At 59.2% G+C, this 13,307-nt stretch overlaps 1 protein-coding gene across 2 annotated transcripts; it reads right to left on the bottom strand.

The window, feature by feature from the left end:
* Positions 1-877: 877 nt before the first annotated feature.
* On the bottom strand, positions 878-11,630 carry EPHX2 (epoxide hydrolase 2). Of its 2 annotated transcripts, XM_074861248.1 has the most exons (19): positions 11,498-11,630; positions 10,085-10,169; positions 9,784-9,943; positions 9,049-9,239; positions 8,802-8,924; positions 7,769-7,843; positions 7,436-7,531; positions 7,086-7,164; positions 5,945-5,979; positions 5,816-5,842; positions 3,940-4,025; positions 3,691-3,802; positions 3,299-3,373; positions 2,542-2,587; positions 2,348-2,450; positions 2,047-2,116; positions 1,887-1,967; positions 1,504-1,562; positions 878-1,414 (listed from the first exon to the last, which is right to left on the bottom strand). In XM_074861248.1, the coding sequence occupies exons 1-19, from the start codon at positions 11,596-11,598 to the stop codon at positions 1,330-1,332; spliced, it is 1,689 nt and encodes a 562-aa protein (XP_074717349.1). In that variant the 5' UTR covers positions 11,599-11,630; the 3' UTR covers positions 878-1,329. The 2 variants fall into 2 exon arrangements, 1 of the variants encoding a protein (XP_074717349.1); XR_012627981.1 differs by lacking the exons at positions 878-1,414; positions 2,047-2,116 and having other exon boundaries at positions 1,511-1,562.
* Between the last annotated feature and the right edge of the window lie 1,677 nt (positions 11,631-13,307).

The raw sequence follows: 13,307 nt of genomic DNA on the forward strand, positions 1-13,307 counted from the left end.
AGGTCCTCCTCCCTCCCAAAAGTGTTCCCAGCATCTGCGGGAGGGCCGGTGCACTGCTGGGCACTGCCGCAGCCTTGCAGCCCCCCAAGAGCTGGGTGGAAACACCCTGCTCAGGCCCCTGCCCAGGGCTGGGGTGCAGGGAGGGCTGGCAGGAGGCTGCAAACACCTATAAAAACCCCAAACCCAGATGCCAGTGCCATGGGAGAGGCTGTTTTGGCAGCGCCCGCCTGCCTTTCCGGGCAGGGCTCTGGGGCGGGTGCTTGGCCGCAGCTCCCAGCCGCCTGGGGATGATGCTCTTGGATTTTACATTTCATCGGCGGAGCCTAAAACAGCTCCAAAACCCGCTCACGAAAGCCAGAGGAGAGTCCAAAGCAGCTCCAAAACCAGCTCCCAAAAGCTGGAGTGGACATCAGCCAGGCTTATGGATAACTCCAGGCTGGAGGGAGAAGGTTTAAACCTCTCACTGCCCATCCACGGGCTGTTTTTTTTTCTCTCCCCCCACTCCAAATCCACGCAGCTCCTTTTTAAGGGATAAATCCAGAGGCAAAACATTTCCGTGGGCTTGCTGGCAGAACGGGGAAGGACTGGGAGGAGGGATGCAGACAGACAAACCGCAAAGCCCCAGCTGAAAATAGCTGAGGGCTGGGGAGAATTTGGTGGGGGAAATACCAATCGTGTTTGCCCAAATCCTTCCGGCGTCCTGAATGGTGGTTTATAACGTCTGTTGGGGCCGGGAGAAGGGCTGGGAGCTCCGGGGAAGGGGGCTGGAGCCAGGGGCTGAGCCCTGGCACCATGGGGATGGGCCACAGGGAGGAGGGGAAGAGGCAGCGAGATGCTGCAGGAACCTGCACCCCAAGAACCATGGGGAAGGCTGAGGTGCTCGGGTCATTTTGTGCTTTATTTCTCAATGTTACAAGGCAGAGGTGATTTTTCAAGCAGCATTAATTACTATTAGTGCATTAAAGGCTCCACATGAAAACCAACTGATCCAGGACCCTCTGGCCAAACCCCTGAGCAAGGGAAGCCCCCGGGATGGGGTTGGGGTGATGTGCCAGCCCCAATGCAGCCCCGGCCATGGCATAAGGATGGGTCCAGCCCCAAACCATCTCCCAGGATCCCCACGAAAGCTCACTGGGACCCTTTTAGCTGCAAAAAGCAGGGGCGATGCTTTGTGCCACCCTCCTCCCAGCCCTGGCTCACCCCTCACTTCCCCCCCATCAACCCCCCCAAACATACAGATCAAGCTGTAAAGGCAAAAATCACACCCTAAAGGTAAAAAATCCAACCCTAAAGGCAAAAATCAGCCTGGGGAGGAGGGAAGGAGCCCGCTCACAGCCTGGAGATCTTGGGCAGAGGGGTGGCAGGGGGGAGCCCCTCCAGCCACTCCACCAGGATCCTGTTCAGCGCCGCCGGCCTGAGGGGATGACACAAAGCTGGGGTGGGATCTGGCTTCCCCCTGACCCTGAAAAAGGGGGATCCCAGCTCCCACGGAGCAAGCGGTACCTCTCCATCTGCGTCCAGTGTCCGCACTCCTCAAGGTGCTCCCGGCGCAGCTGCGGGATCTTCCCAGGGATGCACCAGGATGGAAAAGGGTCGGTTTGTGCCAGGATCCAGCACGCTGAGCACCAGGAACCCACCCCCAGGCTGCCCCTGGCATCCCCAGCTCTTTATTTTATCCTGCTGCGAGGAGAGAAGCCAAACACCCCCCTCTCCGCTCCCCGTATCAGCCTGTCCCCCCTTATCAAGTGGTGTCCCTGTATTTGGGCCAAATCCAGCCCATCTTGGCATCACGGACCTGCCCTGGGGCTCTCCCACGGTGGGATCTTGTGGAATTGGGATGGTTTTGGTGCCCAGGGGTAGGGTGGGATGGGACCACGCTGGCTTACCCACTCCTCCATGCCCCTGCTCATACTGGGATGCAGCACCACGTCCTTCCCGGCCGTGACCATCAGCGCTGGCATCATGATCTATAGGGAACAGAAGTGACAAGGTGGGGAAGGTGCCAGGGCTGCGAATGCTCCCCACGGGGCAGGATCAGTCCCCCACCTTCCTGTCCTTGGCAGTGAGCGCCCAGCGCCAGTTGGGTCGCATGTTGCGGTACCAGTTCAGGGGGCCACTGGGAGAGAGGGGGAATGGGGTGGAAGATACTGGGACTCAGCTCCGGCCATCCCCGCAGGGACCATCCCGCTGCCCACAGCACAGGAAGAGCCTGCAAGGGGAAAGCAGCCTCCCCGCCCCCAGCAGCCTTGTGCCTTCTCGGGGTTATAAAACAAGGCCGAGGGGGGTTTGGGGGTCCCCCTTTTTGTGGGGGGGACACGCCACCAGCCCCTCAGGCTCCCGCCCTTACCTGAAGCCAGATTTCTGGAAGCGCTGGATGTAGTATTGCAGCTCGGGGCCGTGCAGGATCAGGCTGGCGGGGGGGTTTTCTGGGAAGCCCACCAGCAGCCCCCCTGCAAAAAGAGTACAGCACTGCCCACCCGCAGCATCCCCCCCACCCCCTGCATCCCCCCCCACCCCAGTCTCCCCTTTCCTTCCCCTCACCTCGCTCCTGGACCTTGTGGAAGTTGAGGGCGAAGGGCAGGCGGTCCTGCAAGAGAGAGGGGATGGAGGGCAGGCAGGGACCGACACCGCACCCGAGAGGAGGGGGGAAACACATCCCGGGGCGGGGGGGCTCCCAGGTTTGGGGCTTCGTGGCCCTCCTTGCCGGGAGCCAGCTTCGAGCATCGCTGCACCCCAAGGGATGCAGGAACAGATGGTGTGGGCAGAGGGATGCTGCTGGCGAGGCACAGCCCCTCCCCGCATGCTCCCAGGGCGTTGTTATTTTAAACCACAAAGGTTTTCACCCTGAAGCAAGACCTGAACATTCGCAGGGACTGAGGAAGTCGCAGGCGGGAAGCAGGGGACAGTCACCCCACAAATCTGCTGTTTCCTGGACTGGGCTGTCCCCCCCGTGTGGCAGCACAGCTTTCTAGAGGTCTTCTCAATCCCTACTCGGGGTCAGCTTTGAGTCCTAAAATGGTGCAGGCCCTGCACTACTGCTTACAAGGATGCATTCACTCTGGTCCCTACTGATGGCTGACACTGCAGACTTCACCATGGCTAAGTAGCAAAAGGGTGGCAGACATGGGGTGGAGCGTGCCTGAGGGTCACTGTGGGCCACTGCAAAGCCATCCCTAAAGCTTCTGGCTCCTGGCACAGGCAAGGTGGAAGGGGAGAGGGTGCCATAGGCAGAGCCCCAACAAGGCTGGCAGGGTTTGGAGAGGACACAAGGCTGGGAAACCCTCAGCCCCATCCCTACCTCCTGGCGCGTGGAGCGGATCAGAACCTTCAGGGTCCGGCCGACGTCCTTCTCGAGCTCCGCTTCTGCGACACCCTGCACAGGGTGAGTGGGAGGAAGCACCGTGGGTGACACCAACCCTCCCCAGTGACCCAACCCCCTGTCCCAGGGCCAAATCCTGCCACCCCTCAGGGCTTGGGTGGAGGCTGGGGATGGTTTTTTGCAGAGTTCAGCACAGGAATAAGGTCTGGCAGGGGAACCACAACCCATCGGCCGAGAGCCCCACGGCGTGACACCCCAGCTATGGGGCAGGCCATGAGTTGGGGACCCCAACGTGGGCACATCCCCATACTCACGGGGGGTTTAAACCCCCAAAAAGGGGTGGAGGATAAAAAATGTTATCCCGGACTCACCGGCTCCTGGAAGTAGAACTGGTAATCAAAGTTGGGATAGGTTTTCATCTTCTCCACAATGTCCACAGCGGGGTCTGCGGGTCGGTACGGGGTGTTCAGCGAGGCCACGGCCCTGCGACATCATGGCGGGGGGCAGAGTCAGCATCAGACCCGGTTTTGGGGTGCCCTGTGTGAGCTGGGGCTTTGCTGTAGGGACAGGACAGGATCTCGGGTGCCCCAGCCCCCCTGGACCCCTCCTCAAGGACCCACCTCACCCTCTCGGGGTAGAAGAGAGCCATGTTCCACACCACAGCACCGCCCCAGTCATGGCCGACCAGCACGGTCTGTGGGATGCCCTGCAGGGAGGGGGCCCGAGAGGTGATTTGCTTTCCTCCCAAGCAGCAACAAGCTCAGAAAACAGCAATATTTTTTATTTTCCCTTCCTGTTGTGGGTTGGGTTTTTTTTGTTTCCCCAAGGAACAAGCCTCACCTGACCCCCTGGAGCAATTTGCTCTGATTTAATTAAACATTTCAACTACCTGGGCCCTCCAGAGGAAAAGGGTTTGATATGATCCACCGAAAACACATCTTGAGGCTGCTCATCCCCTGGGATCACTCATTCGGGTCCTGCCGTTGCCATCACACGAGGTGACAACACGGGGAACATCTCAGCATCGGTGCAGCCGAATAAATCTCCAGCCCCTCCGGGAAGGAGCTCGCAGCATCCCCCAGGGCCGGCCAGATCCTGCCCGGAGCTGGGCACGCCGAGCTCACTGTCCCCCCCCTCCTTTCCATTCCATTTTCATTCCATTTTCCTGACCCCTCTGGGCACCTACAAATAAATCCAATTAAAACCCGCTCTCTTGACAACGCAGCAGCTGGTTCAGAATTAGCTGATATTTAGAAGCATAATTAAAATTCCCTCCTGGCAGACACGGCTCGGGGCCGGCTGCACGTCTCGCTGCCATCCAGCAGCGGGAAACCCAGCGTCTGAGACCTCCCCGAGGTGGGGCAGAGGGGTTGGGGGGGGTCCCAGCATCTCCCCCCTCCGATGTGGGGTTGAGCAGGTCCCCCCCCCCGGTGCTGATGGGTTTCATCCCACCATCCCCGGCCACCCCCGTGGCGGCTCCTGGAGCGCTCTGCACCTTCTGCATCCCAGCTACGGGCTCAAACAACACATGAAGTCATTTATCTTCCCCAAAATCCCTGAGGTTTGTCCTGGGGGCAGGGGGGAAGGAGCCCCCCAGGGGGCGAGGAGCAGGATGGATCCCGACGGTAGTGGAGGAGCGGGGAAAACCAAAGTCCCACCCGTACGGGATGCCAGGACCTCATCAACGGGCATCTTTCTATTTTTCTTATCATTTTTAATCCAGCATGAAGACAATACCCAGCAAAAAAAAATCACTGTGATTTATCCTCGCCTGCTCAGCACCAAACCGGAGCCGCAGCCCCCGTGCAGCCTTGGACCCCTCCCAAAAACCCATCCCAGCTCTGACACTGGCACAAAACCGCTCCTCGCACAAGGAGCCCTTGCAAAACCTCAAGGGCTTTTTTTTTTTCCCCCCTTCTTTGTCGAGTTTGGGTTTTTTTTTTAACACTGCACTTTTCGAAGGACTCGTTCCCTCGGAAGCCATTTCACAAGGAAAAAGCCCTGGAGATGTTGGTATCTGTGGGCTGTGACTTCTTCCCGCACCACTTCATCTCCTTTTAAAAGGTGCAGAAATCAACCCCATCCCCTCGCTGGGATGGGAATTAAGCCCGGAGCTCCCAAACCCAGTTGCTGAGATGACACCAGACACAAGGTGACAGCAAGGACACAAGGTCCGGGAGAAGGTGACACAGAGCTGGAGACCCTCCCAAGCATGGGTTCTCCCCACTGGCAAAGTCTGCATTCAGTCAGCCATCAGTAGGGATCAGAGTGAACACCCCCATCCCTAAAATCCCATCCACGGGGTACACAAAGACAGGGCCTGGTGTAACCCCAAGGGTTTTGGACCAGAGTCACCTCAGACGTCCCAGCATGGGACAAAGTCACCGGGGAGCTCAGCTTTCCCTACATGGGGAGGAAGAGGCAAAGGGCAGGCGGGGGGGACACACACGCCCAAACGTGCCAAGAAGAAGGGACCCATCGTGGGGGGCTCCTCACCAGTTTGTCCAGGAAAACCACCAGGTCCTGGGGAAGGGAGGAGAGGAGGGGTCAGATCCTGCCCGGGACCGTGCCCCACCAGCCCACCCCCCCCCACCCTCCACTCCACCACACCCTGCAGCTCTTCACCTTGCATATCTGCTCCTGGGAATATTCTTTTACATCTGCACAAAAGACAGAATAGCCATCATTTCAACATCCAGACGTTTCTGAGGATGTATTTCACAGAATCCCAGAATCATTCAGGTTGGAAAAGCCCCTTGGGATCATCGAGTCCAACCCTCAGCCCGACTCTACAAAGTTCTCCCCTACACCACATCCCCCAACAGCTCATCCAAACGACCCTTAAACACACCCAGGGATGGGGACTCCACCCCCTCCCTGGGCAGCCTATTCCACTCTCTGACCACTCTTGCTGGGAAACATTTTCTCCTCATGTCCAGTCTGAACCTCCCCTGTTGCAGTTTAAAGCCATTCCCTCTTGTTCTGTCACTAATTCCCTGGGAGAAGAGACCAGCACCAACCTCTCTACAATGTCCTTTCAGGGAGCTGTAGAGAGTGATGAGGTCTCCCCTCAGCCTTCTCCTCCTCACACTGAACAGTCCCAGCTCCTTCCATCGCTCCTCACAGGATTTATTCTCCAGGCCCTTCCCCAGCTTCGTTGCCCTCCTCTGCACTCGCTCCAGCCCCTCGAGATCTCTCTGGTATTGAGGTGCCCAAAACTGGACACAACACTCCAGGTGTGGCCTCACCAGTGCAGAGCACAGGGGGACTATCACCTCCCTGCTTCTGCTGGTCACACTATTTCTAACACAAGCCAGGATGCCGTTGGCTTTCTTGGCCACCTGGGCACACTGCTGGTTCCTGTTCAGCTGCTTGTCAATGAGAACCCCCAGACCCTTCTCTTCCAGACAGCTCCAGCCACCCCTCCCCAAGCCTGTAGCCATGCAGGGGGTTGTTGTGGCCCAAGTGCAGGACCTGGCACTTGGCCTTGTTGAAGCCCATGCCGTTAACGTTGGCCACCGATCCAACCTATCCAAGTCTCTCTGTAGAGCCTCCCTATCCTCCTGCAGATCGACACTCCCGCTTAACTTGGTGTCATTTCACGCCCACCTGAGCTGCCGGGGGTACAGGAGGAGCGGGACAGCTTCCACCCCCCCACCGCCACCCCCCGGAGAAGACTCCTCCACCCATCTCCTCCTGGGTTTCGGCCTTGGGGTTGGCAGCTCCAGCCCCTCACGCCCCCGTCCCCCCAGTAAACCCAGCTCACCCAGCGGGGCCGTGGACTCCCCGTAGCCCTTCATCTCCAGAGCGATCACCCTGAAGCCGGCATCAGCCAAAGCTGGGATCTAGGAGGGAAAGCAGCAGCCTCCAAAGGATGCTGAGACCCCCGGACCCCCCCTGTCCCCCGACACCAGCACCCATCCTGCATCTGCCCACCCCAGGGTGCCCAGAGATGTCCCCAGCAGGGCAGAGACAGGCTGGGGAGGGTGGGGAACACTCCCTACGTCACTCCAGGCTCACGGAGGGATTGGACAGCCCTGGGACCCAGGAGTGGTGGCCATGCACACCCCTCCACCAGCCCCCATGGTCCACCCTCCTCCCCATCTCCTCCATCACCTGGTAGCGCCAGGAGAGCCAGGACTCGGGGAAGCCGTGGCAGAGGCAGACAACGGGGCCATCCCCCATTTCCACAAAGTGCAGCTGGACGCCGGGCTGGAAGGGACAGAGAGGCCTTGTGAGCTGCGGGTGACATGGTTTCCAACCCCCTCCCCCCAACCCTCCACCCAGCATGGGAGCCCACCACCCCCTCCAGCCCAGCACCCCGGAGCCACACGAGCCTGTTTGAGCCCCTGGGGTGGATGGAGAAGACCCAAATGATAGGGCAGCTCAGCATCCAGCCCTGACAAGCCCGGGGCCACCTCGTCACCAAGGGAGTCCCCTCCAGCCTACCCGGATGGGCACGTATCCGTGGGTGACATCAGATGGATCACATGCAGTCGGCAGTGGCTCTTCTGGGGTGAGAAGCTGCGGGGTGAGGAGCACAGGGTGAGCTTCGGAGCAAGCCTGGAGCTCCACGGGACATCCCCACCATGGGACATCCTCACCATGGGATGTCCCCACCATGGGACGTCCCCACCACCCTGCTGCTGGTGGGACAATTTCACAGAATCATCTCTGTTGGAAAAGTCCTTGAAAATCTTCCAGTCCAACCATGAACCTCACACTGACCATTCCCAACTCCACCAGATCCCTCAGTGCTGGGTCAACCCGACTCTTCAACCCCTCCAGGGATGGGGACTCCCCCCCTGCCCTGGGCAGCCCATTCCAACGCCCAACAACCCCTTCTGCAAAGAAATACTTCCTAAGAGCCAGTCTGACCCTGCCCTGGCGCAGCTTGAGGCCATTCCCTCTTGTCCTGGTGCTGGTTCCTTGGCTCAAGAGACTCATCCCCCCTCTCTGCACCCTCCTTTCAGGCAGTTGGAGAGGGCCATGAGGTCTCCCCTCAGCCTCCTCTTCTCCAGACTAAACCCCCCCAGTTTCCTCAGCCACTCCTCATAAGACCTGTGCTCCAGAAGCTCCATCCCACCATCCCTGGCCACCCCTGTGGCAGCTCCTGGACCGCTCTGCACCTTCTGCATCCCAGCTACGGGCCCAAACAACACACAAAGCCATTTATCTTCCCCAAAATCCTTCAGGTTGTCCTGAGGAGGGGGAGAAGGAGCCCCCCGGAGGGGGAGGAGCAGGATGGATCCCAGTGGTAGCAGAGGAGTGGTGGGCTCAGCAGGTCCAGGGGATGAGGTTATGGGGGGGTGGGCAGGGATTGCACATCACAGCCCCCATCCCGTTCGTTTCCAAAGCCGCTCGTCAGTCTTGCACCAGCACCGCATCATGGCAAGACCCAGAAGCCCGAGCCCACCCTCCTGGCTCTGCAGAACTCCAGGAGAGCAGGGGATGGAGAGGACCCGAGACCACCACGACGTGCCTGGATGCCCGAGAGCTCCTCCAGCTCCTTCAGGACGGTCTCGGTGTCCCTGACGAGGACAGTGGCCATGCCCATTTCCCGGGCCGGCTTCAAATTCTCCCCGATGTTGTCCAGGATGATGACCTGGAGATACAGCAGCGAGAGCCGGGCTCAGCACCCTGGGGAAGGGTGGCCGTTGGGTTTGGCCAAGGAGTTTGGGTGCTCGGAGGGACCCCGCCATGCCCTGTTTTTGGGGTGATGGTCGTACCTCCTGCGGCTTCGCCTGCAGCGCATCCAGGGCATAGGTGTAGATCTCGGGATCTGGCTTCTGCGCTCCGAGCCGGCAGGATTCGATCACCAGGTCGAAGTGGCGGCGCAGCAGGTTCATCAGCGTGGCTGTGAAGAGCCGTCCAGCGCTGTCATCCACCCAGTTGTTGGTGAGGATGCAGGTCTTAAATCCTAAAGAAGGGCAGAGTGGGGAGTGCTGGTTTTCCCACTCCGGCTCTCCGGAGAGCGTTTGATTTCACCTCTCCTCCCCAGCCATGTTTCTCAGACTTTTCATCCTAAAATCTCCAATTTATGAGGCTCTGTCCAGGCCAGGACATCCCGGCAGGAGATAAAAGGATTCTCAGCAGAAGCTTAGGCCCAATTTGTACCTCCAGAAAAGCAAAGCTCAACCCTCCCAAGGCAAGAGGGGTGTGAGCTGGAGCTCAGGCACACCAAGACGCTGAGGACTGAGCCGATGGACCAGCCGTGGCTGGGTGACACCATGTCTGATGGATTTGGGCTTGAAATATCTAATTAGAGATGCTGAGAGAGCGTTTTGATGAGGAGGAGGGACTGAGTAGGGACCCCATCATGGGACTGAGCAGGGACTCTGTGGTGGGACTGAGCAGGGACACCATAGTGAGACCAAGCAGCGACCCCCGTGGTGCCTCCTTGGGAGGGAAGCAGCACCCTGACTCCAGCCCCTCTTGCCCAAAAGCCCCCCCCCAGCACCCACCATTCCTCCGCAGCATCCTCGCTGCCCGCAGAAGGGGGGTGTTGACCGTCCCCTTGGCCGCCATCTCCCCGAAGGCTCGAGCGACGGAGAAAGCAGGCGGCAGGGCGATGCCCGAGGCGGAGGCGTGCTGCCTGCAGCCCTCTTCCATCTCTGAAAAGAGCTGGAAAACACCCTGGCAGTCACTCAATTGACCCCCCAAAAAATAAAGCAGGGTCCTGCCTGGACTCTGCTCCCCTCAGCTCCTTCCCAAGCCCCATCCGAGCCGCCGGTGACGCTCTACGGCTGGTACCCGAGGGCTCACCTGGGACAGGGTGATCTTTCCCTTCATCGCTTTGGCATAAGGACTGTCGGAGCCGCCGGCAAACATGACCTTTTGCAAGAAATTCCTGCCAGGCAAAGGAGGAGAAGTCAGCCGGGGGGGGACCCTAATACCGGGGGGGTGTTGGGGTGCGCTGGAGGGGGATGCTCCGTGCTGGGGATGCAGAGCTCCATCCTCCATCACCACCCAGGGTTGAGCATCGCTTCATTACAGGACCGGGGAGATCGCTGCCCATTTATTTCCGCTGGCAGCTCAATTACTTCGCCCTGCAGATAGACGAGCAGGGAGTTTGGCCAGGAATAAAAAAATAATGCAAAAAGCGAGGTATTTAGTAAGCTGTAGCTCAGGGAAAATAATTCGCCCCTATCACAAGAGCACAAAAGGCCTTCTCGGGCGGCAATAAAACAAGATTACAGTGACTGGCTTTAGGACAAACCTCTCCTCCGAGTCGATAAAAATGCAGCTCGGTTAAAAATAAAGCGGCTTTACGTGTTCCAGCAAGATTGCTGTCACTTTTTTTTTTACTATAAAGCGAAGCAAAAATATGTTTGATGGCCTGATAATCTGGGAATTTATTGCTCCATCTGCTCCGTGTCCTCCAGCATTTAGCTATTTACTTTTTTTTTTTTTTAACTCCCGGCTTTTTATTTTTTTTAACACCCACGCGCTGCTGGGCAATCCCGACGTGTTGGGTGATGCAAACAGACAGAACCTGATCAGCTCCTGTTTGGGTGCTTTTGGGATTAGTAATTCCCAAATATCCTGAATTAAATGGGGCAAAGGGTTCGCTAGGACTCGAGAGGCTGTTTCGGACACGCTCCGGGGTCCAACGCTTTGGGTTTTGTCAGCTCCAGCTCACGGACTGAGTTGTGCCAGGTCTCAGCACTGGGGCAAGGATGGGCTTAATTAATTATCCTGCTTAATTAATCAATAGTTGCTCTTCTTACGGCTTTGGCCAACATCCCCTGTGCTGATCCCATCTCTTTGGGGGTTAGTTTTAACCGCTGACCTGCACCCCACATCCAGGACAGGACCCCCCCCACCTCCAGCCTGCACCCCACACCCAGCACAGGACCCCTCCCCGCGCCTGCACCCCACATCAAGGCAGGAGGTTCCCAGCCTGCCCCCCATGTACACACAGGGACCCCAACTTGCACCCCACCCCCAGGACAGGGGGTCCCCAGCCTGCACCCCCCCCCCCCCCCCAGCCCTGTCCTCCTGCTATGGGAGCCCCAGTCGCGCAGACCCCGCGCGGGCGGCGGCCGCACACACAGTATTGTCGCCTCGTCTCTACGGGTCTCCGGCCGAGCAGCGACAGGCCGAGGCGCGGGCGGGCGTGTGCCGCCGGGCCAGGCCAGGCCGGGCCGTGCCGGGCCGTGCCGGGCTAGGCCGTACCTGGGCAGAGCGTAGTCCCGCTCGCAGGAGCCCAGGCCGTGCTGCAGGCCGGGCCCGAAGAGCACACCGCCAAGGTCGAACACCACGGCCCGCCGCGCCATGGCCGCCTCCCCGCCGCCCGCACCCGGAATCGAACCCGCGCCCCCACACCGCCCCGCAGGCCCCGCCCCTCCCCGCCTGGGCACCGCGCTGGGTCCTAGCGCCGCCGTCTGGCGCCCTCCCGGGCGCCTGGGTGGGGCCCCCCTACCCTGCACGGGGGGGACCCCCCCTCCGTCCCACCAGCACCCTCCCGGCCCCGTGGGGCTGTGGGACCCCCGGGCCCCTGCTGCCGTGGGTGCCTGCCTCTCCACGCACTCCCTGCCGCTGATTTTTTGGGTTTTGCCGGATTTTTTTTTCCCCCAAATCGCCTTTTTTTTCCCCATTCAGGTGGAGCCCGGGACCGCCCCCCGCAGCACCCCAGGGTGCAGCAGCACCCACTGGGCCCTCCTGCACCCAGCTCCGAGCGGCCTCACGGGGCTGGAAGCGGGAAGGGGCGCACAGGCCGGACGGGCCACGTGCTGCAGGCGTGCACACGCGTGTGCACGCACCTGCCTGCACGCGTGTTCACGTGCACGCGTGTTCACACGCCCGCACACAGGCGGGAGCACGCGCACGCAGACGTGCACATGTGTGCACACGTGCATATGCGCGCAGCTACACACACGCGCACCCGTATGTACACCTGCACACACAAAAATGCACGAGCATGCGGGTATGTATGCACACATGCACGTGCACACACGCACGCACACGTGCAAAACACGTCTGTGCGTGAGCATGTACGCACACGGCCAGGCATGTTGCTGAGGTTGCGTGTGCACCCTTAAGCATGTGTGAGCGTCTCCGAGCACGCGTGTGCATGGTGAGGCTGCGTGAGCGCTGCACGCTAAGCACATGTGTGCCCTGCTGAGCACACGTATATACACACTCAGCACGTGTGTGCTCTGCTGAGGGCATATGTACACACTCAGCACATGTATGTGCACAGTCAGCACATGTATGTGCATGCTCAGCATATGTGTGTGCACACTCAGCACGTGTGTGCCCTGTTGAGCACATGTATGTGCACACTCAGCACATGTATGTGCACGCTCAACACGTGCGTGCACACTCAACACATGTATGTGCATGCTCAGCATGTGTGAGCCCTGCTGAGCACACGTATGTGCACACTCAGCATGTTGTATGTGCACACTCAGCACATGTATGGGCACACTCAGCACATGTACGTACACGCTCAGCACATCTATGTGCACAGTCAGCACATGTGTGTGCACACTCAGCACGTGTGCCCTGTTGAGCACACGCATGTGCACACTCAGCATGTGTGAGCCCTGCTGAACACATGCATGTGCACACTCAGCATGTTGTATGTGCACACTCAGCACATGTATGGGCACACTCAGCACATGTGTTCCTGTTGAGCACATGCATGTGCACACTCAGCACATGCATGTGCACGCTCAGCATGTGTGAGCCCTGCTGAACACATGCATGTGCACACTCAGCATGTTGTATGTGCACACTCAGCACACGTATGGGCACACTCAGCACATCTATGCGCACAGTCAGCACATGTGTGTGCACACTCAGCATGTGTGCCCTGTTGAGCACATGCGTGTGCACACTCAGCACATGTATGTACACGCTCAGCATGTGTGTTCCCTGCTCAGCACATATATGTGCATGCTCAACACGTGTGTGCACACTCAACACATGTATGTGCACGCTCAGCATGTGTGAGTCCTGCTGAGCACACGTATGTGCACAC

Source organism: Strix uralensis, chromosome 3, assembly GCF_047716275.1.
Source record: "Strix uralensis isolate ZFMK-TIS-50842 chromosome 3, bStrUra1, whole genome shotgun sequence".
NCBI classification, from domain to species: Eukaryota; Metazoa; Chordata; class Aves; order Strigiformes; family Strigidae; genus Strix; species Strix uralensis.

Coding starts and splice junctions, on each gene's coding strand:
- EPHX2 (XM_074861248.1), bottom strand. CDS start 11,598: ATGGCGCGGCGGGCCGTGGTGTTCGACCTTGGCGGTGTGCTCTTCGGG. Junction 10,170..11,497: donor CGGGACTACGCTCTGCCCAG/GTACGGCCTAGC, acceptor TTTGCCTGGCAG/GAATTTCTTGCAAAAGGTCA. Junction 3,803..3,939: donor TTCTACCCCGAGAGGGTGAG/GTGGGTCCTTGA, acceptor ATGATGTCGCAG/GGCCGTGGCCTCGCTGAACA.